Here is a 23,128-nt window from a genome sequence, read left to right as displayed (position 1 = left end):
GGACCTAATACAGATGATCCCTTAAAAAAAAAAAAAAGTAGTGGTCCACGAATGTTAACCCCTTGCTGCCCTGACGCCCCTTTAACCACTTAAGCCCCGGACCTTTAGGCAGCTAAATGCCCAGGTCAGGTTTTGCGATTCGGCACTGCGTCGCTTTAACAGACAATTGGGCGGTCGTGCGACGTGGCTCCCAAACAAAATTGGCGTCCTTTTTCTTCCCCACAAATAGAGCTTTCTTTTGGTGGTATTTGATCACTTCAATATTTTTTACTTTTTGCTATAATAAATATCCCCCAAAAACATATATAACATTTTTTTTTCCCCTCAGTTTAGGCTGATACGTATTCTTCTACCTATTTTTGGTAAAAAAATCGCAATAAGCGTTTATCGATTGGTTTGCGCAAAATTTATAGCGTTTACAAAATAGGGGATAGTTTTATTGCATTTTTATTAATTTTTTTTTTTTTTTTACTACTAATGGCGGCGATCAGCGATTTTTTTCGTGACTGACATTATGGCGGACACTTCAGACAATTTTGACACATTTTTGGGACCATTGTCATTTTCACAGCAAAAAATGCATTTAAATTGCATTCTTTATTGTGAAAATGACAGTTGCAGTTTGGGAGTTAACCACAGGGGGCGCTGTAGGAGTTAGGGTTCACTTAGTGTGTGTTTACAACTGTAGGGGGGTGTGGCTGTAGGACTGACGTCATCGATCGAGTCTCCCTATAAAAGGGATCACTCGATCGATGCAGCGCCATAGTGAAGCACGGGGAAGCCGTGTTTACATACGGCTCTCCCCGTTCTTCAGCTCCGGGGAGCGATCGCGATGGAGCGGCTATAAACGAATAGCCGCGCCGTCGTCCCGAATCGCTCCCCGCGGGAATCCGACCGCCGCATGTAGCGGGGGGTGGGGGGGTCTCGATCGGACCCCCCACCCGCTAGAAGGCAATGACGTACATGTACGCCCATTTGCCTGTACGTGCCATTCTGTGGACGTACATATACATGCGGCGGTCGGGAAGTGGTTAAGCGGTTCTGAACATCTGTGGGGTGGGAAGCATTGGTGATCATTGCCAGTGGTCACATGCTTGAAAGCCGGTCCTGCCGGCTACCAATGTTTAGTCTGGTCAGAGAACTGTCTGACGGCTTGGTTTTTGTGATGGGAGCGCGCTCTCGGCACATAAACATCGGCCACCCAGCAATGTGTAGGCATTTAAATGCCACCCTTCTTCCACTGTACTTGCCAGGTGGTCATAAAGGTTAATAAAGCCCATTTTAAATCTTGGGCCCTTTTTAAATGTTGGGCCATTTGGCTTCTCCTCCCATCCTCTTGGCCCCCTCTGCCCCCCCATCCTCTTGGCCTCCTTATCTTTTTTTGGCCCCTTTTTTTTTAAATCTCATCACATGCCCGACGAAGGGGCCCCACGTGGCTCCGAAACGTTGCACTTTCTTTGTGTTGTGATCATGCAATAAAATATCCGTTTGGACGCTGTTTACGTCATTCCATGGTGTGCTGGCAACTTTTTCTACTGTAACGTGTAGCAGTATCCAGCTGGTTGTTAAAAGCACCCAAACCCAAGAGCGGATCCAGGGATGTGTGCGATGGGAATATGAAGTAGAGTATATATTTTTTTTAAATCTCTGCCCCTTCTTTTCTGTAAACCCCCCCCCCCCCTGCACCCTTTTTTGGCCCCTTTTTAGGCCCCTTTTTAAATCTCAGCCCCTTTTCCTTCCTCCCCCCCCGCATCCTTTTTTGGCCCCTTTTTACATCTCAGCCCCTTCTCCTCCCTCCTCTTCCCCCCTACCCTTTTTGCCCCCTTCTCTTCCCTCCTCTCCCCCCCCCCCATCCTTTTTTGGCCCCTTTTTAAATCTCGGCCCCATCTCCTCCCTCCTCTACCCCCTACCCCTTTTGGCCCCTTTTTTTAAATCTTGGCCCCTTCTCTTCCCTCCTCTCCCCCCCCCCATTCTTTTTTGGCCCCTTTTTAAATCTGGTCCCCTTCTCCTCCCTCCCCCCCCCCCATCCTTTTTTGGCCCCTTTTTTAAATCTCTGCCCCTTCTCTTTCCTCCTTCTCCCTATCCTTTTTTGGCCCCTTTTTAAATCTTGGCCCCTTCTCCTTCCTCCCCTCCCCTCCCCCCCCCATCCTTTTTTGGCCCCTTTTTAAATCTCGGCCCCTTCTCCCCCCTCCCCTTCCCCCCCCCCCCCACCCTTTTTGGCCCCTTCTCCTCCCTCCCCCCCTATCCTTTTTTGGCCCCTTTTTTAAATCTCTGCCCCTTCTCCTTCCTCCTCCTCCCTATCCTTTTTTGGCCCCTTTTTTTAAATCTCTGCCCCTTCTCTTTCCTCCTCTTCTCTCTATCCTTTTTTGGCCCCTTTTTTAAATCTTGGCTCCTTCTCCTCCCTCCCCCCTATACTTTTTGGCCCCTTTAGAAGAGAAGTGTCGACTTTTTTTTTTTTTTTTTTCATACTTGCCTAGGTGGATGCTAGTTCTGTCCCCCGCCAGGTCAAACTCTGACAACCAACCGATCACACACCAATCGCTTGGTTCTCAGGGCTCCCTAAGCAGAGAGCTGGTGACTGTCGGTGCGCTGAGCTTTGCAGGGGGTGGGAGGGGCCAGCTCAGGCTCTCCGCGGCTCGCTGAGGAACTGAACCAGGTGCCGATCCAGGTATGTGGGCTGATCACGATGTGCCATGATCTTGGCCAAGCCTAGACCGGCTCTGACGTCGGCCAACAGCAGGCTTCAGCCCGCTGTCTGCTGAAAACTGGTCACAGGAATGCAGAACGAACTGCACTCCTGTGATCCACAGGTGGAGTACAGGCAAAACAAGCTTTGGCTGTACTTCTCCTTTAAATCTTGGCCCCTTCTCCTCCCATCCTTTGGCCCCCCCTTTAAATCTTGGCCTCTTTAATTTTATACATTCGAGCTGGTACTTTCCATAAACCTTGGCGCTCCGATTCTAGACTCATCAAGACGATCCCTGACATTGACGGATTGAACCCAGCGGAGTCGTGTACGTTTCACTACAGCTCTGAGTCTACGCACTTAGATTTGCAAATCTAATTAGGTAAAATCACACACATTATCCCATTTAAACATTGCTTTCCAGACGATATTATGCCGGCTAAGGAGTTTAAATGAAATTATTTTCTTTAATCTGCGGGAGGGTGTGGCGGAGTTGAGGCATTTTGTCTCAGACAACACTTTGAAATATGACTTGCGCGAGAATGTCTAAAACAGACGCCAAATGCGAGCATTAGACAAAATAAACCATTTCCAGGATTTACCGGGGGACGCCTGTCGGCTTTTTCCAACGGCGGGAAGTAAAAAGATTGAGCAGGATCTAAACCCAAGATTTTTTTTGGGGCAGGGTGTATTACTGTTATCTTGTGCAAGGGGCGGGTGTATTACTGTTATAAATGAAGAAAAAGAGACCACCGCTCCAGGCAAATGCAATAAGCAATCAATGTCCTCCTCAAAGACCGTGGGTGCTGGCAATGCACAAGGCAAAAAATCCATGAAAGGAATTCATGGACAGCCGCACACCAAAATCAACGTAAAAAGGTTGCCTTTATTGGTGTAAAAAGGGAAAAAAAAAAGCACTACAAAACACAGCACAGCAAGCAGTGGGGTAAAAAACCTACGCGTTTCGCACAAACAATCGGTGCTTAGTCATAGCTAGCTGTTACTGTTCTCGTGCAAGGGGCGGGTGTATTACTGTTCTCGTGCAAGGGGCGGGTGTATTACTGTTCTCGTGCAAGGGGCGGGTGTATTACTGTTCTCGTGCAAGGGGCGGGTGTATTACTGTTCTCGTGCAAGGGGCGGGTGTATTACTGTTCTCGTGCAAGGGGCGGGTGTATTACTGTTCTCGTGCAAGGGGCGGGTGTATTACTGTTCTCGTGCAAGGGGCGGGTGTATTACTGTTCTCGTGCAAGGGGCGGGTGTATTACTGTTCTCGTGCAAGGGGCGGGTGTATTACTGTTATCTCGTGCAGGGGGCGGGTGTATTACTGTTATCTCGTGCAAGGGGCGGGTGTATTACGGTTATCTCGTGCAAGGGGCGGGTGTATTACTGTTATCTCGTGCAAGGGGCGGGTGTATTACTGTTATCTCGTGCAAGGGGCGGGTGTATTACTGTTCTCGTGCAAGGGGCGGGTGTATTACTGCTATCTCGTGCAAGGGGCGGGTGTATTACTGTTATATGGTGTATATCCATAATACATGTTTAAATGCTCTGTAGCCATTCTGTGGTGAAGGGGTTAAGACATGAGCATAATAATATTATACTCCGACAAGTATTAAACGCCCATCAACATTTTCATCATCTCTGTCCTTCCTTTTAAAATGTATTCTCTTCTGTAGCTATCCTCCCCTTGCACGATATGACAGTAATAAACCCGCCCCTTGCTGAGCCATCCGCCCATACACGATATAACAGTAATAAACCCGCCCCTTGCACGAGATAACAGTAATACACCCGCCCCTTGCAGATCCGCCCCTTGCACGAGATAACAGTAATACACCCGCCCCTTGCAGATCCGCCCCTTGCACGAGATAACAGTAATACACCCGCCCCTTGCAGATCCGCCCCTTGCACGAGATAGCAGTAATACACCCGCCCCTTGCAGATCCGCCCCTTGCACGAGATAGCAGTAATACACCCGCCCCTTGCAGATCCGCCCCTTGCACGAGATAGCAGTAATACACCCGCCCCTTGCAGATCCGCCCCTTGCACGAGATAGCAGTAATACACCCGCCCCTTCCAGATCCGCCCCTTGCACGAGATAGCAGTAATACACCCGCCCCTTGCAGATCCGCCCCTTGCACGAGATAGCAGTAATACACCCGCCCCTTGCAGATCCGCCCCTTGCACGAGATAACAGTAATGCATCCGCCCCTTGCACGAGAGCACTTCGGAGGCTCCGGTGTGGTTTGTACTGCGCCTGCGCAGTACAGGGGAGTCATTATCCGCCGGGGGAATCTTTTCCCGCAGGACACCGGCCGGGACGACAGGATTTGTTCAACCCCCCCCCCCTGTTGCTGCGGTTCCACCCCCGCACCCACTGCCGCCGCCGTGGGCCAGCCCTCGGTGGCCTTGTCAGGAATCCGGCCCTGGCTCCAAATTTGGGATGTGAAACACAGGTCATTACCAAAACATGGGGAAAGTAGTCAAGTGCCGTGATTAACAACTTAAGCCCCGGACCATTATGCAGCTTAAAGACCAGGCCACTTTTTGCAATTCGGCACTGTGTCGCTTTAACTGACAATTGCATGGTCGTGCGACGTGGCTCCCAAACAAAATTGACGTGTTTTTTTTTTTCCCCCCCCCCCCCCCAAATATTTGGTGAGATATTGTGGGTCTTAACAGAACTCCGAAGTTGACACGGGGGGAGAAGATGGCACGGGGGGAGCACAGCACGGAGGGGGAGAAGACTGCTCGGGGGGGGAGAAGATGGCACGGAGGGGGACAGAGGACACCGGGGTGGGGGGAGCACGGCACGCGGGATGAGAAGACGGCACGGGGGACGAGAAGACAACACTGAGAAGACTTGTAACTCCCCCCACCACCCGATACCTGACTGCCCAGGTATCGGGTGAAGCATCGGACCATTTCCCCCCGAGTACAAGTACTCGGGAAATGCTCGGTAATGATACCGATACTAGTATCGGGACATCCCTAGTGTGTGTGATTTTTTTTTTGTTTGCCCTGGGGGGGGGGGGGGGGGGGAGAAAATGTAAGAGTTCTGCTTTAACACAATCCTTTTAAAAATCTCGCCCGATGTCCTGACACCTGATCACATTGCTGGGAGATGAGTGTGTGTGTGGTCCTTAAATCTTTCTTTGGTTGTAGTTTCGATTGTTTCATCTTGTGTGTGTTTGTTTTTTTTGTTTTTTTCTTGCAGTCATTCCACTGCCCCTCGCCGAAGAAAATGCCATTCCGAAAAATGGATCCGAGTTGCACGATTGGATTTTATTGCAAAAATACTCAGGACTTTAAGAAGGTTGAGGAGGAGCTCACAAAGGTACAGGAAGTGATGGGTCTGCGTACAGGAAGTGATGGGTCTGCGTACAGGAAGTGATGGGTCTGCGTACAGGAAGTGATGGGTCTGCGTACAGGAAGGGATGGGTCTGCGTACAGGAAGGGATGGGTCTGCGTACAGGAAGTGATGGGTCTTCGTACAGGAAGTGATGGGTCTTCGTACAGGAAGTGATGGGTCTTCGTACAGGAAGTGATGGGTCTTCGTACAGGAAGTGATGGGTCTTCGTACAGGAAGTGATGGGTCTTCGTACAGGAAGTGATGGGTCTTCGTACAGGAAGTGATGGGTCTTCGTACAGGAAGTGATGGGTCTTCAGCCAGGAAGGGATGGGTCTGCAGCCAGGAAGGGATGGGTCTGCAGCCAGGAAGGGATGGGTCTGCAGCCAGGAAGGGATGGGTCTGCAGCCAGGAAGTGATGGGTCTGCAGCCAGGAAGTGATGGGTCTGCGCCCAGGAAGGGATGGGTTGTGTCTCCTGGTCAATAAAATGACGGGAGTATTAGATCTGACCTCCGGCCCTCCTTCCAGTCATGCACGGTTGCCCCAGCTCCTCTCCTGAAATGACTTACTCTGATTTCACTGCACACTGTGAGCTTCTTACAATGTGCATTAAAAGCTTCAGCAAGTCTGAGCCCTGCCCCATTACCTGGCTGGAGAATGTCTAGCATCATTTAGCTCTCTCTCTCCCTAGTCTGTCTCTGGCCGGCCCCTTTCATTCATTGGAATGCAGTTCTTTCATTCATGAAGGCTCAGCATCCCATGTGGAAGTCACCTAGGGGGTGGTCTGCATACAAGAATGCCCACTCCTCCTCCTCCAGACGTCTTGCTTGCCATCAACGCATTCTGTTATTTGCGTAACTCCTCCCAGGGGCGGGCTCACTGCTTGCATTAGGGCTGAGGGCTTGTCATGAGCTATGAAGCTCCGTACAGCCCCCTGCAGGTCCTGCCCACCAGCCATCTGCTTGCATTGCACAGAGACCCAGTGACATCATTGGCTCTAAGGTATGTAATCGGTTTTATTTAACCACTTCCATACCGGGCACTTACGCACCTTCCTGCCCAAGCCAATTTTCAGCGTTGAGCACTGTCGCACTTTGAATGACAATTGCGCGGTCGTGCTACACTGTACCCAAACAATTTTTTTTATCATTTTGTTCCCACAAATAGAGCTTTCTTTTGGTGGTATTTGATCACCTCTGCGGTTTTTGTTTGCACTATAAACAAAAGAGCAACAATTTAAAAAAAAAAACACTATTTTTTACTTTTTTTATTTAATAAATATCACAATTTAAAAAAAAATAACATTTTTTTTCCCTCAGTTTAGGCCGATACGTATTCTTCTACATATTTTTGGTAAAACAAAATCGCAATACTCTTATTGATTGGTTTGCGCAAAAGTTATAGCGTCTACAAAATAGGTGATAGATTTATGGCATTTTTATTTTATAAATTTTTTTTTTTTTTTACTAGTAATGGCGGCGATTTGCAATTTTTTTTTTTTTTTTTTTTTACTGTCACCGTGACATTGCGGCGAACACATCGGACACTTTTGACACGTTTTTGAACCATTCACATTTATACAGCGATTAATGCTATAAATATGCATTGATTACTGTGTAAATGTGACTGGCAGGGAAGGGGTTAATCACTAGGGGGCGTTGAAGGGGTTAATATGTTCCCTAAAGTGTGTTATAACTGTAGGGGGGAGGGGACTCTCAAGGGGAGGAGACCGATGTGTGTTCCTCTGTACTGGGAACACCTCACCGCTGACAGGACGTGGATCTGTGTGTTTACACCCCATCATTACACCCACAGATCCACACTCCTGCCGTGATTACCGACAATCGCGGGCATCAGGCGGCAATCGTGGCCCCCGGGCACGAGCTTCGCTGCGAGCGCGCGCCCTAGATCGCCGGGAACACAGGACGTCATATGACGTCCACCCGGATCGAGGAGGGGTTCCTGCCACCGTCATTTTACAATGACGCGGTATGGATGTGGTTAAAGAATCCTTGGCATGTTGCTGAGGGGGACTCAGGGAAGGCAGATTAATTTTAAGCTAAACACCGGGAGTTTATTATTACTTTAATCATTTCAGCCCCGGGAAGATTTGGCTGCTCAATGACCAGGATATTTTTTTGCAATACTGCACTGCATCACTCTAACTGACAATCGCGCAGACGTGCGACGCTGTACCCAAACAAAATTGGCGTCTTTTTTTTTTTTTTTTTTCTCACAAAGCTTTCTTTTGGTGGTATTTGATCACCTCTGCGGTTTTTATTTTTTTGCGCTATAAACAAAAATAGAGCGACAAATTAAAAAAAAAACATTTTGTACTTTTTGCTATAATGAATATCACAGATTTTTTAGTTTTTTTTTTTTTTTTCAAGAAAAAAAAAAATTTAGGTCGATACGTATTCTTCTACATATTTTTGGTAATAAAAATCCCAATCCTATATTGATTGGTTTGCGCAAAAGTTATAGCATCTACAAAATGGGGGATAGTTTTTATAGCTTTTTTTTTTTTTTTTATCGGGACTACGACATTTAGCGGACACATCGGACACTTTTTACTAATTTTTGGGACCATTGTCAATTATACAGCGATCAGTGCTATAAAAATGCACCGATTACTGTATAAAGGTCACTGGGAGGGAAGGGGTTAACACTAGGGAGGGCGATCAAGGGGTTAACTGTGTTCCTGTGTGTGTTGCTAACTGTATGGGGGAGGGGACGGACTAGAGGAGATGAGATCGTGGTTCCTAGCTAGTAGGAACACACAATCTGTCTCTCCTTGCAGAACTGGGATTTGTGTGTTTACACATGTCCCAGTTTTGGCTCTCGTGCGTAGCCGGCGGTCATCGGGGGCCACGCGCGTCGGCACCCCTGCAGTGCAGCGGGCATGCGCCTGCTATCTCTGCTTAAAGGGCCGACGTACAGCTACCACAGTTCGCGGGAATGTGACCACAGCTGGTTGGCAAGCAGTTAACCCACTGATCACAATACTATAAACATTCCCCAGTAACTTATTATTACGTCCCCTCCCGCCGCCTATAACAAAGATCAAGCGGCGGAACTGCTGCTTTGATCATTCTTATCGTGCGCTGAATTGGCGGCTGAAGACGGTGATATGTGAATGATGCCTGTAGCTGCACCCATCATTCAGATATACCACCACACAAAGCCGAGGACGTCATAGGACCTCCTTGGTTGTAAAGGGGTTGTAAAGCTTCATGTTTTTTTACCTTCATGCATCCTATGCATTGTGAAAAAACACCTGGCAATGATGGGCCCCCCTGTTTTACTTACCTGAGCCCGTTCACTTGCTCGGCTTGTCCCCGGCGTCCTCTTCTCCACTGAGTCTGGCCATTGATTGGATAGATTGATAGCAGCGCAGCCATTGGCTCCCTCTGCTGTCAATCACGTCCAATGATGCGGCCGACGGGGGGGGGCAGGACTGAGTCATACATTTGGCGTCTATGAACACCAACTGTATGACACGGGAGTGCGCCCGCAAGCGAACACCCTCAGGAAAGGGCTTCCCAGAGGGGGGATAGCTTTAGCGTGGAGGGGCTGAGAGAGCCGCCGTGGGTTCCCAGAACAGGAGGATCGGGGCCACTCTGTGCAAAACAAACTGCATAGTGGAGGCAAGTATAACATGTCCGTTATTTAAAAAAAACAAAAAACTAACCTATACAACCACTTAAGGACCGCCTCCTGCAGATATACGTCGGCAGAATGGCACGGCTGGGCACAAGCAGGTACCGGTACGCCCTCTTTAAGTGCCCAGCCGTGGGTCGCGGGCGCGCGCCCACCACCCGGTCCGAAGCTCCACGGCCGCCGGAGTCCCGCGATCGGTCCCCGGAGCTGAAGAAGAGGGAGAGGTGTGTGTGTGTGTGTGTGTGTGTGTGTGTGTGTGTGTGTGTGTGTGTGTGTGTGTGTGTGTGTGTGTGTGTGTGTGTGTATAAACACAGCTTCCCCGTTCTTCACAGTTGCAGCTTCATTGATCGTGTGTTCCCCGATATACGGAAACACGATCAATGACGTCACACGTCCCGCCCCCCTACAGTTAGAAAAACATATGAGGTCACACACACAACCCCTACAGTGCCCCCTAGTGGTTACGGTAACTCCCAAACTGCAATTTTCACAGTAAGCAGTGCATTTTATAGCATTTTTTGCTGTGAAAATGATAATGGTCCCAAAAATGTGTCAAAATTGTCCGATGTGTCCGCCATAATGTCGCAGTCATGAAAAAAATCGCTGATCGCCGCCATTAGTAGTAACAAAAAAAAAAAAATTATAAAAATGCAATAAAACTATCTCCTATTTTGCGCAAACCAATCGATAAACACTTATTGATTTTTTTTTTACCAAAAATAGGTAGAATACGTTTCGGCCTAAACTGAGGGAAAAAAAAAATTCTATATATTTTTGGGGGATATTTATTATAGCAAAAAGTAAAAAATCTTGCATTTTTTTTCAATATTGTCGCTGAATTTTTGTTTATAGAGCAAAAAAAAAAAAAAACGCAGAGGTGATCAAATACCACCAAAAGAAAGCTGTATTTGTGGGGAAAAAAAGGACGCCAATTTTCGTTTGGGAGCCACGTCGCACGACCGCGCAATTGTCAGTTAAAGTGACGCAGTGCCGAATCGCAAAAACTGGCCAGGTCCTTAACCCGCATAAAGGTCCAGGTCTTTAAGTGGTTAAATGGCTTCCTAGAGATTCGTCCCTTTTTACATATCCTGGACCTGTTCTTGTGTTCAATTATTGTACGTTCTTCTATTCTATTTTGTACTAACTGTAAAAAAAAAAAAAAAAAGGAATAAAAAAAGGGAATAAAGTCCAAAGTGACTTTACACAAATCGTACCCAAAAGAGCTCAGATACAACTTCCTGTAAATAAAAAACTATCTTAAATACTGAGCAAATAAATAAATAATTATATATATATATATATATATATAAAATAAAGTAGACTGACATGTATTGGGTTTACAGCCTTGTGCAGTCAGCCACTGTTTCTCATTTAAAGGTGCACGTTTTTTTTTTTGGGCTGCTAGAAGTGGAATTTTTAAACTTGTATATTTACTTCCAGTAGGTGGCGCCATTGAATTGGCGAATTCTTGCCTACTGTACCATGTGTATACACTGTAGAGTAAATACCTCCCCTTATCAATACAGTGGATATGATATGTCAGTTTCCATGCTCTAATCTTGTATTATAGTAAACAGTGGTGTGGAGGGAAGTGTTTGGATTGGACAAATTCCAGAATTAGGATTACAGTTGTAACGAAAGTAGAGGTAAAATATAGATAATGCTGAAGCAGATTTTCTTGCATTTACCTTTTATTGTGGGTTGTTTCTATGTATTGCGCTGACCTGGAGTTCTCCTTTTTGAACTTCTAAAGTATTAGAAAATTGGTAATATGGGTTCTGTGATCTGGACTGGCGGAAAGCAGATGAATGACACCAGCCGGGGTTTACGTTGTGTGTGTATATATTGAGGGCAATTGATGAAAATGTGCTGGTCAGGTTAACTGCTTTTTTTTATTTGGGGGGCAGCGGGGGCTACAAATTTATATTCTGTAGTTTTAAAATGTAAAAAATCTGAAAAATAAACGCTTTTGTCCTTTATTTAAAATTAAAACATTGTTGTGGGTAGGTCTCGCTCCCCCTGGGCTGTGCCCTCTGTGGATAGGTCTCGCTCTGTCCCCTGGGCCGTGCCCTCTGTGGGCGGGTCTCGCTCTGTCCCCTGGGCCGTGCCCTCTGTGGGTAGGTCTCGCTCACCCTGGGTTGTGCCCTCTGTGGGTAGGTCTCGCTCTGTCCCCTGGGCCGTGCCCTCTGTGGGCGGGTCTCGCTCTGTCCCCTGGGCCGTGCCCTCTGTGGGCGGGTCTCGCTCCCTCCCCTGGGCCGTGCCCTCTGTGGGCGGGTCTCGCTCCCTCCCCTGGGCCGTGCCCTCTGTGGGCGGGTCTCGCTCCCTCCCCTGGGCCGTGCCCTCTGTGGGCGGGTCTCGCTCCCTCCCCTGGGCCGTGCCCTCTGTGGGCGGGTCTCGTCCCCTGGCCCGTGCTCTCTGTGGGCGGGTCTCGTCCCCTGGCCCGTGCTCTCTGTGGGCAGGTCTCGTCCCGTCCCCTGGCCCTTGCTGTATCGCCAAACAAATGCAAACATCAAGCTGGTTTGATTCTGGTGGCTGTAAGATTGATCCGTCTTTCTGTATGCAAGTGGAAAGGAGCTTGGAGTGTTTTTTGGAACACCTCTATACTATAGTTTGGGGGGGACTCTGTATACAGTATGTACTTCAAGGCTGGGTCAATTTCAGAGTGTACCTTAAACGACCATTGGCCCATTTTGGTGCCCGTATGCATGGGAACTTCTGCCAACCCAGCACAGTGCCTTAGGACCCATTTAGATATCTGCATTTTGGTAATGTGCATTGTTGTGCCCTTCAATTTGAATGACACCTCAATGCATTAAGGCAAGGGCAAGCAACCTCGGCACTCAAAACTACAGATCCCGTCATACCTGTGGCTATTGGTCTCGCCAATGTGTCATGGTATCTGTATTTTTACCACAATTGGGAGTGCCAAGGTTGCCTATCCCTGCCCTAACGCAACGCACAGGTGTTTTGGCTGCTTATTACTTTCAATATGTTCCTAATGCAATGAACATAAACACCGCAAAAATGTAAATGGTGCCCCCTAGTGTTTTTATTTAACTTTTTTTCCATCACGCAGTACTTAAAAATGTCTCCTTTTTTTCCTTCTTTCAGGTTCTAAATTCTTCCAGCAAACAGAACTATCCATTATTTACCTTTGTCAATGGACACGCTCAAGACTTTGATTTCGCTTGCTCGCCGCCGTTCGAGAAGTCTGACCTTTTCATGGAGGAGGACAAGACGAGATTAAATAGCTACAGCGCAGAGGACTTTGTCTTGCTGTAAAAGTTTTTTTTTTTTCTTCGTTCCTGGCGGTCCTCTATAGTCTATCCAACTGCAAATCCTACAACACTAGACTGTTATTGTTCATTGTTTTTATTTTTACAATCTGTTTTTTTAAATTAAAAATTTTAATGTTTTTAGACCTCCTTTAAAAAAAAAAAAAGAAAAGAAAAAATCTATTTTAAGAAAGCAGATCTTTGGAAGATGGTTACACCAGACGATGTGCTTTTTGGAAGGCTCATGTGAACTTTGCGTTTTTTTGTTTTGTATCTAAATAGTGGAAGTTTAAAGCTTCACCATTGTACATTTTTGATATTTTGAAATTCTGGTTTGATGGCTACAAAAGAATAAATTCGCAAGGTGGATTTAGAGGTTTATGATTTCTATGTATTTTTAATTCATTTGTAAATCCATATTCTTCTGGGGATGAGCTGCTGCCTTTATTATTTTAGGGCAGCGCAGCAAAGCGAATAGTAGTCGCTCCCATTCAGCTGGACTTGTTCTGTAATGTTGAAGACATTTCGTAGCTCATCCCAAGCCTCTTTATTTGAGTGTCTGGAACATTCACGCACAAGTTTCAGGGTATAAACCAGGGGCGTTGCTAGGTGGCAATAAGACCAGGGGGCAAGGCGGTGGAGTGGCGCAGGGGTTTTAGGCTGGGCAGTGGGGTTCTGTGACAGACCTGACGTGCCTACACGGACGAGCCTGACGTGCCTACACTGGCGAGCCTGACGTGCCTACACTGGCGAGCCTGACGTGCCTACACTGGCGAGCCTGACGTGCCTACACGGACGAGCCTGACGTGCCTACACGGACGAGCCTGACGTGCCTACACGGACGAGCCTGACGTGCCTACACGGACGAGCCTGACGTGCCTACACGGACGAGCCTGACGTGCCTACACGGACGAGCCTGACGTGCCTACACGGACGAGCCTGACGTGGAGACAGATGTGGTGTTGGGTGTGCGTCTTGCCCATCTTCATCACAGCAGGCACTGCCAGCCAGAGGAGAGCTGCCTGCTGAGCAGGGATTTCATACTGATGTGGCATTGTAATTCCCGCCTCGTGGAGCTTTGCAGCGCCTGTGAGGGACGTAGCACATCCCGCGGTCCCGGCTTTGGACCAGTGGGACGTCCATCATAGGTGCTGCAGGCTCCAGAAGGCGGGACCTGCCATGTTACTCCGCCGCACTCTGGTTAAGATCTGTCCCCACTCGGTGCTTACAATCAGGGCCGCCATCGGGGCATTACACCTGTAAGGGGCCAGATGGTCCCCAGAGCCCCTTACAGGCCCTGCTGGCCCCCCTCCAGTTTCTTTTTGCATTACACCTTTTAAGGGGCCTGATGGTCCTCCCTCTGCACCCCCCCTTCCCTGGTTCACTGCTCCAGGGGGGGCCTGCCTAAAGCTGTGTAAGAGGCCCCAAAATTTGTGATGGCTGCCCTGCTTACAATGCAATTGGTTGTTGCCTGTGCAGGGAGGAAAACTGTGGGAGGGACCAAAGGGGCGCCACCCACTACAGGCTGCTTATAGAAAACTACAGGAGGGGGCGGAGACCAGACCAGTCACCCTGCACATGGAGAAGAGCAGTCTTTTTTTTTCACAGAAAGGGAAAGTCTTAGGCTGGAAGACCAGTCACCCTGCACAAGAAGAGAGCAGAGCTGTGGGAGGGACCTAACAGGCTCCACCCAGTACAGGCTGCCTGTAGAAATCTATAAGGAGGGGCGGAGACCAGACCAGACCAGTCACCCTGCACATGGAGGGAGAGCGGTCTTTATCCTTTTTTTTTTTTTTTTTTTTTTTTTTACTTAGGAAGGGAAAGTCTCTGGCTGGATGACTGCACAGATCTGGAAGATTCCAGTAAGAACACACATGCCTCTTGTATTTAGACAATATTGGCTTATGGCGGGGTTGAGCTTTAACCCATCTGTCAGATTTAGCCGCGTCCACTTGGAGTATGTCACTTGTTCAAAAACAAAAATTCTTGGCCCCCCTAACCGAGGCGGGAGATGTTTAATGTAAATGAATGTCTTATTTTACAAGACTCCGCAGTGTTCTGATGCTTGTGTTTATGCAAATGCAAAAATTCCTCCCTGATACGAAGCCCGGCTCTTGCCCTTCACCCCGTATGGGAAAAAATTGCCTTTTTCTTGCCGATCAACAATGAACAGAAGAATCGATTCAGCGTCTCTGCAGGGAATGAAGCCACAGTGGAATTATTTTAATTATAACCAAATAGCGTTTGCCTTCTGAAAGATGTTTTGTGTTCCTTGTTTTTCGGGGGAAACGGAGAAGGAATGACAAATTGTAAGCGCGATGGCATGCTCGCGTTTTGTCCAGGGGGGGGGGGGGGGGGTGTACATGAAAGGGGTGTTTGTCCTGGGAGGCCTGGCTTGGACGGTGCCTGCTGCTTGAAACAAGTTGGGCCGAAGTGATGTCCAGCAAGTCCTAGAAGTACCATAGTTTTTTTTTATCTTAACTTTTCTTTATTGTTTTCCAAAAAATAGGCATATCTACAGACTTATATGTTTACATAGCTATAGTTTACATTGTCCGGTACAATTACATTGTATTTCTACATATAGCCAAACATATTTCATTTAAATTCCTTAATTTACCCCATCCCCTCCCTCTCTTCTCCCCCCTCCCACCCTCCCTATTAATATTATAAATTTATTTATAAAAAAGTAGAGGCAGATATCTTGGTCTAAATTGTCTTTTGTTTGGTTGACAGGGGATAAAAGAAAAGAGTAGATTAAGAAAGAGCGCGAAAAGAGAGATAGAAAACTCAATAAAGGGAAGAGGGTCCAATCTCAGAGACCTGGAAAAGAAATCCAGCATATCCAAAACTGGAGAGAGCGCTATTAGATTAATTTATCCTTGTCGTTCGGTTTTATCATCTACTGGGGTATGAGGGGGTTTGTAATCTCCCTATAGAGACTATCTCTCTACAGATATTCCCATTTCTGTCAGCCAAGGCTCCCACACTCTTCTAAACCTGTTGTAATTTCCTTGCTTAATAAAGGCCACCCTCTCGCACCAAATCAGAGCATTGATGTTTTCAACCCAGTTCTCGACTGTTGGAGGAACATGCGCTTGCCATCTCTGTGCTATTAGCTTCCGAGCTTGGAAGAGACACCTAAGCACGCTTTCCAGTGCTCCTACAGGGATTCTATGTTCTTCCGTGTCCCCTAGTAGGCAAGTTCTGGCCTCCGGCTCTAAAGAGGTCTTAAAGATCTTATTAATCCTATTTATCACTTCTATCCAATATCTAAAAAGCTTGGGGCATCTCCAGAACATGTGGATTAGATCTCCAGTTGCTTTACATCTGGGGCATTCATCGTTTACCTTCCAGCCCAATACAAACATTTTTTTAGGTGTGTAATAGACCCTGTGCAGTAGAAATAGATGGGACAATCTCTGCGCAGGGGCAATTGACACCAATGTTCCTCTCTGTAAAATTTGGTTCCACTGCTCAGAGGTTAACAATCCAATGTCTCTTTCCCATCTTTCTCGGCTTTTAGAGACCCCAGTTTGACTTATGGCTTTAGCCCCCAATTTCCCGTACAGTACAGAAATTTGGCCTTTTGTAATATTAGTCTGAATCATTTTAAGGAGCTCAGGGGTATGGGTCCTAACCATCGGATGGATCTTAAATTGGGTTTGGAGGGCGTGCCTGACTTGTAAATATTTAAAGAATGTTTTATTTGGTATGTTAAATTCACTCCTCAATTTCGAAAACGTTTTAATTAAATCACCCTCATACATATGTAATACCCGTGTTATCCCCTGATTCTCCCAGATCTTAGGGATTTCAATATCTTTAAGTTCTATCAAGTTTTCATTATTCCCAAGGGGGGCATACTCAGTTATACCAGTATATCCCAGCAAAGCTTTAGTAGTTTGCCACACCTTGTTGATTAGCTTTACAGTTGGGCACTGATAGTAAAGTGAGTCTGCCTCCAAGGCTTCTATTAGGATTTTATGTGGGGACCTTAATAGGATTAATCTAAAGTCGTTATTACCCGAGTTTTGAATACCACAACCCACCATGTGCTGCAACTGAGATGCCAAAAAATATGTTCTAGGGTGTGGGACCGCCATCCCCCCCTCCTTCACCGGGAGCTGCATAGTCTGCAATCTAATTCTGGCCTGGCCTCCCTTCCACATTAACTCCCTGAATAATGTTTCCATTCGTTTGAACCATATTTGGTTCACCCAAATTGGAGAGTTGTGGAGAACGTACAATATCTGGGGTAGCCAGATCATTTTTATCAGGTTGCATCTCCCAGCTACAGAGAGGGGGAAGCGGCCCCAAACATCCTTCTTTAATCTCAGTCTCAACAATAGTGGAGCTATATTATTAGTGGTGTACTCCTTAACTTCACTAGTGATCCAAACCCCCAAATATTTCAATTTTGTTGATATTTTCAGCTGGGGCATTTCGGCGATTGTCTGGACCCCCAGCGGATCTAATGGGAGTAAGGCCGACTTATCCCAATTCACACTTAGCCCCGAGAATCTTCCAAACTCCTTAATCATTTGGACCACTGTGCTCAACGAGCTATCCACATTTCCTATAAAAAACAGAACATCGTCCGCAAAAAGCGATATCTTGTCCTCCTCTGTACCCCTTCTAAATCCTTGTATATCTTTATTTAATCTGGTTTTGATAGCAAGAGGTTCCATAGCAAGTGCGAACAGAAGCGGTGAAAGGGGACAACCCTGTCTCGTCCCTCTCTCAAGCTCAAATATATCTGAGACTTCACCGTTGATTTTAATTTTTGCTCGTGGTTCGCTGTATAGGAGTTTGACCCACTTAATAAATGTTGGGCCAAATCCAAAGCTTTCTAATACCTTCCATAGGTATGGCCACTCAATACTATCAAAAGCTTTAGCGGCGTCTAAAGCCAACAGAGCTCTAGGGCCCTCATTATCAATGGGAATCTGTATATTTAAGAAGGCTCTTCTGATATTTTTGCTAGTTGACCTGTTTGGAATGAATCCTGATTGATCAGAATGGATAAGGCTCTCAATACTCCCTTTTAAGCGATCTGCCAGTACTTTGGCAAGAATTTTTGCATCTGTACAGAGCAGTGATATTGGGCGGTAGGAAGTCGGGTCTAGTTTATCCTTTCCCTCTTTATGGATTACAACAATCGTTGCCTCCATCATGGAGGAGGGAAGCTGTCCTTCCAGAAAAGCACTTTTCAATGTCTGAAGCAATTCTGGTAGCAAAACTCCACCAAATCGCCTGTAGATCTCTATTGGGAGCCCGTCCGGGCCGGGTGCTTTGTGGCTGGACATCCCCGCTACTGCCCTCTGTAATTCTTCCAGTGTAACTGGAGAGTCCAACTTTTCCCTATCTTTATCTGATAGTATTGGAGTTGGGATTCCCTGGAAGAAAATTTCCATTCCTTCGTTTCCTCCCCTTGATTTGTAGAGAGATCTATAAAAGCCGTGGAATATTTGTCTTATCTCACTACCGTCCGTGGAGAAATCACCTGTTAAGGACCTAATTGCCAAAATATTTGAAGAGGGGGAGTTGGCCCGAGTCAGCAAGGACAGGACTCGCCCCACTTTCTCCCCCTCCCCAAATTGAGTTTGTCTTTGAAATATTCGATGGTTCTCTGCCTTTCTCATAGTAGCCATTTTATAGACCTTCTGTTTATCAAGCCACTCTCTTTGCCTGCTTGGGGACGGGGTCTCAATGTATCTTTGTTCGGCTACCATCACTTCCCTTCTAAGGTCCTCCTCCCATATCCTAGACTCTCTCTTTATCCTCGCCACTCTCTGGATTAGCAAACCCCTCAGAAAAGCCTTCAGCGAGTCCCAGACCACTCCGGGCCTTGCCGAGCCTGTGTTTATTTCGACATATTCTTTCAGGCTATTTAACAGCTCCTGTGAGTCTCCCAACAGCTCAAGCCAGTATGGACTAATTTTCCACTCTCTTTGAGAGGTGTTCTTACTCCTCCTAATCACTAAGTCCAATGGTGAGTGGTCCGAGATTCCCCTTGGCCCATATTCTATCTTCTCAATCATGCCCAGAGCCAACTCGTTTCCCAAGGCCATGTCGATTCTGGACAAAGTAGCATGGGAGCTAGATAGACAAGAATACTGTCGGATGCAAGGATGTCGGGTACGCCAAATGTCCTTTAATCCTATCTCATCCAGAAATTGGGCCAGTCGACTCCCTTGTTCCATATTTGAATCGTATGTCGAGGGGAATCTGTCGTAGGCTCTGTCTAGCACTTCATTATAGTCTCCCACTGCTATTAAGGGTATGTCGGTTTTGTCCAACATAAATTCCACTAATTTCTGTAAAACATCAAACTTAAATGGGGGGGGGATATAAATATTGGCGATAATATACTGCTTATTTTCAATAGAGCAGGCCAGGAACACATACCGCCCCTGCTCGTCTATCAAACTTCTCTCACATGTAAATGGCACACCTTTCCCCACCATTATGCTCACTCCTCTCGAATATGAGGAGTGTACAGAATGGTAGCGAAACGGGAATTTTCGTAGACCCAGTTGGGTCATCGTGTCCTTGGTCAGGTGTGTCTCCTGTAAGCAGAGTATCCCTGGCCCCCTTCCCTCCATTGAAGCCAGCACCAGTGCTTTCTTAGTGGGGTCCCCTAACCCTCGTACGTTCCATGATTTAATCCTCAAAGCCATGGACTAAATAGAGTAATAATGACATAAAATAAACATAGTATAGAGCGACCAATTTTTTCTCATCCCCTTCTCTCTCCTCCTCCCCCTCTCTCTGCCACTTATCAAAACCAAGGCCTCTCCTCTCCTCTATAATGACCGAGATACCTCTTTCCCCCAAAATTCCCTCCCACTTTTCCCCTCCCCCCTCCCATCCTCCTCCCCCCCCGATCTCCCCTCCCCCCTGCCCACCTGGGCTTCCCCATAGGGCTTCACCTGTGACCTCACCGCCCTCACCTAACCACAGCCATCCTCCCATCCTCGCACTTATTCACCTCTCTCCCTCAGCAGAGGAGCGAGAGCTTCCCATCTCCCCCCCCATCCCCCTAATCAAATTCAAGTTCCGAGCCTCCATCTCTCAGGGCCGAGAAAGAGAATATCTGCCTTCCCCCCCCCCTCTCAAAGAGGGAAGAAAAAAAAAAAAAAAAAAAAGGGGGGGGGGGAAAAAAAAAGAGAAAAAAAAAAAGGGGGGGAATAAAGAGAGGAGGAAGGAGAAGAAGGACTCCTCGGTTGATCAAGTTAGTCCAATTATCGATCAACCTACCCAACCTACATGGTTGGAGTCATTAGCGTAATAAGAGTGAGCATAGTGCCCCCCCGCCCCCGAGTTAGTTGGGTAAACCATTTATCCGTGTGTGTGATAACTCAGGCAGACTAGAACCTCTATTAATGTATAAATAAGCATAATAATAAAAAAAAAAAAGTGTCAATACAGTGTCAATCAATTCAAAGCAACACCCTCTATACCCCAAATGCCCCCCTTCCCCTTACAGAAAAAGACGGGTCCCCCTCCCTCACCCTCCCCCACCCCTTCTCCCTGAAACAAGAAGAAAAAGCCTCAAAGTAGTGGAATATTTAGTGCCATTAATCTCATAGTGCAAAAATTCTTTTCCTTCCCTTTTTCCCTTCAGCTAATTTTCTGTACACATGCAGACCTAAAGACTTGAACAGATCATTAGTAACTTGCTATATGAGCATTGTGTGACTATATAAATAACAGTAAGTGACAGTGAATACATATCACGCCCTCCCAAACAAACAAACAAAAAAAAAAAAAAAAAAAAAAAATTATATAAAAACAAGGGGGGGGGGGACCTCCCCCTCTCCCTAAAAAACAAAAAAAAAACCCCATAAAACAGGCAAGAAACAAACAAACCTCCCCCCTCCGTATAATCAAAATAGTGAGTCATTATAGTATTATTATTCTACAGTGTTATTCCCCTTATGTAATCAATCAAAATTGTGAAACCCCCCCCCCACAAAATAGTGGGACTTTATAGTGTTATTCATCTTATAGTGTTTTTCCTTCTTTTTCCCTTCTCTCCTTGTGTAAGCAATCAGGTTGTGAGAAAGAGGGGAGAAAAAAAAAAAAAAAAAAAAAAAAAAAAGGGGGGGGGGGGGAAAAGGAATGCCCCTCCAAGAAAAGAAAGGGGGGGGGCATATAGTTATGTTGTATTGATGTCTAGAGATCCTTGCTGTTTGTCTCCAGCCATTGTGCCACCTCTGCCGGTGAGTTGAAAAAAAAAGTTCGGCCTAAGGCTGTAACCCGTAAACGGGCCGGGTACTGTAAGGCGTAGACCACCTTATGTTGCTGTAGGGTGCGCTTTATTTGCGTAAATTCCGCTCTGCGTTTTTGTAGGTCTGGAGAGAAGTCGGGGTAAAATGAAATTCTTGCTCCGTTGTACGTAATAACTCCTTCCTGCGGGGGTTTAAAAGGAACTCGATGGGCCCTCTCAATGGAGAAAGAGGGTGAGAAAATGTCAGGGCCAAAGATTTCCTTGAGCCAGCCCTCAATGAAGGATATAGTGTTGGGCCCCTCACTTCGTTCCGGAAGACCAATTACTCGAACGTTATTTCTTCGAAGTCTGTTCTCGATTTCATCTAGTTTGGCTGCTTGTTGGTTCGTTTTCTCCTGTAGTTCCCCGAGTTCCTTCTCAAATGGATATAGGGTGTCCTCTACCGTACTAACTCGTTCTTCCAGGGTAGTAACTCGTTCGACAGTATTGCGCAAGTCTTGATGAATTGAAGCAAGTTCATCCCTCAGGCTCTTTAGCTGGTTGTCGAAGCCTACCATGAATTCCTTACAATCATTGACAGCCCGCAGAACATCCTTCAATGTGGGCTCATCTACTGGTTCAGGACTGGGTAGGGTGGCGAGATCTGGTATCGCAGGCGCAGCCAATGCAGATGCATTTCCGTGTGTCTCCCCCCCCGGTCCCTTAGCGGTCTGGGCCTTAGTCGCGGTTGAGTTTGTGGGGTTAGTTGATTTAAAGACCCCCGACCCCTGACTTTTCCTAGCAGTCGATGCTCCTACGGGGCCCTTACTATGTGTAGCTGATGGCGATAGGCCTCCTTTTATAGGGGATTGCGATTGTGCTTGTGGTGCAGGCTGAGAGGGGTAAAAAAAGCGCTCCAGCTTAGCCGCCGCAGCCTGACTACCCTTCTCTTTCCCCTTAGTGGATCGTGTGTTAGGGGCCCCCTCTAAGTGTTGCTGGTCCTCAGACCCACGTTTATTGGTCATGGTGAACATGGGGGTAGGAGGAAAGAAAAAAAAGGAAGCCACAAAGAGAGATGGCTCACCAGTGGTAGGACAAACAAAAAAAAAAAAAAAAAGGGGGGGGAGGTGAATCTACTAGCAACGCCTCAATACTATCGGTGCTGTCAGGGACCCCCTATCCTAGCAATTTATGATAGTCCATATAGGAGCACAATCTCCTTTTGGGGTTAAGTAGATTATACAAGTTTATAGTTCTTGTGTTATAGCATATGTCTCATATATGTTGACCATCACTTTGCAAGTAAGGAAAGCAAAAGTCAATGTTTGTAGGTTTTTTAAATCCACTCCTCCTTTTTCTCTCCCCCTTTCTATGAATCACAGTCTATTAAGAGTAGAGGTAGCACAGGTAACACTGGGATTCAGCAAAGTCTCAGATGCCAAAGAGACAAAAGCAAATCTCAAAGATCTTTTTAGGGTGGCAAGCTTAATCACTTACTTGTATCAAGCTCTCCTCTCATTCTGTCCTCTCATTCTGCAGATTGTACTGTACAGTTATGGAGACTGTCCTTCGTGTGCTGTGCCGCCCTTGGGCACTAATTGTCGCCCTTGTCCACGTCCTCCTCCTATGCCAAGACGAGGGATACAGTGTGAGATCTATGTGGGACGAGCCGAGAGACCCCCGGTCTCCGAGCCTGTGTCAGCTCTTGGACGCACAAGCACACACACAGGCAGAGGCACTCAGGCAGTATAGAATGGGATTCGTTGGGGAAGTCACGTGGTCCCGATCAGCTGATCACCGGCTCCCAATCACAGTGCAACCCGAGCACGGTCCCCGAGTCCTCGCAACCTCCTGGCAGCCTCACGAAGGGACAAGGACACCCGTCACGCTCTCCGCAGCAGCAGCAAACAGCAGCAAACAGCAAGCCCAGCAGGTACGGCCG

General features: G+C 47.0%; 1 protein-coding gene across 2 annotated transcripts in view; it reads left to right on the top strand.

Moving 5' to 3' along the window:
- Positions 1–13,350, top strand: part of ATG4C (autophagy related 4C cysteine peptidase) — a 40,512-nt gene extending 27,162 nt beyond the window's left edge. For both annotated transcript variants that reach the window (XM_040360782.1, XM_040360783.1), the window contains exons 10-11: positions 5,904–6,023; positions 12,808–13,350. In XM_040360782.1, coding sequence (XP_040216716.1) covers positions 5,904–6,023; positions 12,808–12,978 — 291 coding nt within the window. In that variant the 3' untranslated portion in view covers positions 12,979–13,350. The remainder of the gene's footprint in view (positions 1–5,903; positions 6,024–12,807) is intronic.
- Positions 13,351–23,128: the final 9,778 nt, after the last annotated feature.

The sequence above is a fragment of the Rana temporaria genome, chromosome 7 (assembly GCF_905171775.1).
Source record: "Rana temporaria chromosome 7, aRanTem1.1, whole genome shotgun sequence".
Classification (NCBI taxonomy): Eukaryota; Metazoa; Chordata; class Amphibia; order Anura; family Ranidae; genus Rana; species Rana temporaria.
The sequence above is the reverse complement of the archived record's forward strand: the minus strand, read 5'-3'. Positions and strand labels throughout refer to the sequence as shown.